The sequence below is a fragment of the Acanthisitta chloris genome, unplaced genomic scaffold (genome assembly GCF_000695815.1).
Source record: "Acanthisitta chloris isolate BGI_N310 unplaced genomic scaffold, ASM69581v1 scaffold2553, whole genome shotgun sequence".
Classification (NCBI taxonomy): Eukaryota; Metazoa; Chordata; class Aves; order Passeriformes; family Acanthisittidae; genus Acanthisitta; species Acanthisitta chloris.
In genome coordinates this window covers 2,623-4,224 of record NW_008664154.1, presented here as the reverse complement: position 1 = coordinate 4,224, position 1,602 = coordinate 2,623, and the positions used below count along the sequence as shown (strand labels likewise).

Genomic DNA, 1,602 nt, shown 5'->3' with positions numbered 1-1,602 from the left:
CCCTTCAATACAGATAAAATTCCTCTTGCAGTGCCTAGTTTAAATTTATTATGCCCTTGGGACTGCAGTGCTTTGTCACACTCAGAGAGTTGTCAGCTATGAGGAGCAGAAGAGCCAAGAAATTAAGCTGTAAACAAGGTATGCAGCCCTCAAAAATAGATTATTCTTGCCAAGGAATAAGTGTAAATTCATGTGAGGTGGATGATCACTGCTTGGGAATCTGCCTGCTCTTGTGTCAGCTGTGTGTAGTTGGATTTGGCAGCTGTGATATCCCTTTTTCTGTTTTCATTCTAGGCTACTGGGCAGCCATATGAACAATATGCAAAGATGATATTTATGGAGCTAAACGATGCCTGGTCAGAATTTGAAAATCAAGGACAAAAAGCCTTGTATTAGGTACTTTCTCAGCCTCCACTACAGACCTGTGCTAGTGCTTCTATAGTCTCTTGTCACAAATGTCACAGATGTCTGGCTGGAAATGCAGAAGTTTCAGACAACTAAGAGCCTAATACTTACCATGAAGAACAAGAGAAAGGTTTCCTAACCCTTGTCTCAAGAATCCTGAACTCAGAGGAACTCTAGCCTCTTGGCTCACCATGGGAGAGCCACAGGGTTACAGTTTCTTCTAACTTTTGTATTTTTCCATGGATTTCCGTGCGACAAGAGAGAACACACTCTGGGAAAAGGTGGAATTGTTCCCTGACACAGTGTAGCTGGTGCATTTCCTACTTCCTTTTTTTTTTTGTGAGATGTGATATGGCAACACTTCAGTTGAGTTCAACTACTGGTGGTGAAGCCCAAACTTTGATGTACTTTTTTTTTCCTCTTGGGTTTGGATCAAACTTTATCAACTTGAAGTGCTCAGATGTGGTTTAGGCACACTTCTAACAGTCACCATTTTGCTGCTTAATTGCTCATATAGTGTAGTCTGCCTGAATAGAGCCAAAGCTGAATCCTGGGTTAGGTCAGTGTGGCAGCTGAACTGCTGCTTTAGGCATTAATCCTGTACTTCACCTCACAGTCCAGCAGTGAAATGTGCAGAAGAAATTCCTCAGCAAGTGTCTTTTTAAGCAAGCAACAAGTCTTTGATGTTAAATAGCACCTTGTTGGTTTGTTAAACAGCAGTTTTAGGAGGGGAAGGCTGAATCCATGTCTGTAAAAGTGAGGAATCAGCATGGACTGCATTTCTCATCAGCAGCTTCAAACCATCAGACAAAAGAAATGCCAACAAATTAAAGCTCTGCTGCAAGGTTTTAGAAACTTCCCAGTCTACAGGTAACATTTCTCCTCCTGAGGATTCAGAAGGCTTTTTCCAGCCCACTTGTATCACCTTTATGCCTTTATCAGCTCCAGAGCACTTGGCCAAGGCTCTTGGCAGGCTGCAACCTGTTGCAACTTCACTTCTCAGGTCCTGGTGGGCCAGGTCTGATTTGTGAGGTAAACACAGTGCAAATTGATTATCTTAAAAGTTTCTATTGGACCAAAGCAATAAGATCACAAGGAAATCTCTCTGCTGCTAAAGCTGAAGCAGCTCTCCTAGTTAAAAGGAAGTTACACTCTTCACCCCAAGTTCTTTCATAGAGTAACTAAAGCTAGAGGTTA

At 42.2% G+C, this 1,602-nt stretch overlaps 1 protein-coding gene across 2 annotated transcripts in view; it reads left to right on the top strand.

The window, feature by feature from the left end:
- The window catches only part of DNAJC6 (DnaJ (Hsp40) homolog, subfamily C, member 6), a 25,489-nt gene extending 24,450 nt beyond the window's left edge, over positions 1-1,039 (top strand). For both annotated transcript variants that reach the window (XM_009071210.1, XM_009071209.1), the window contains exon 18: positions 295-1,039. In XM_009071210.1, coding sequence (XP_009069458.1) covers positions 295-396 — 102 coding nt within the window. In that variant the 3' untranslated portion in view covers positions 397-1,039. The remainder of the gene's footprint in view (positions 1-294) is intronic.
- Positions 1,040-1,602: the final 563 nt, after the last annotated feature.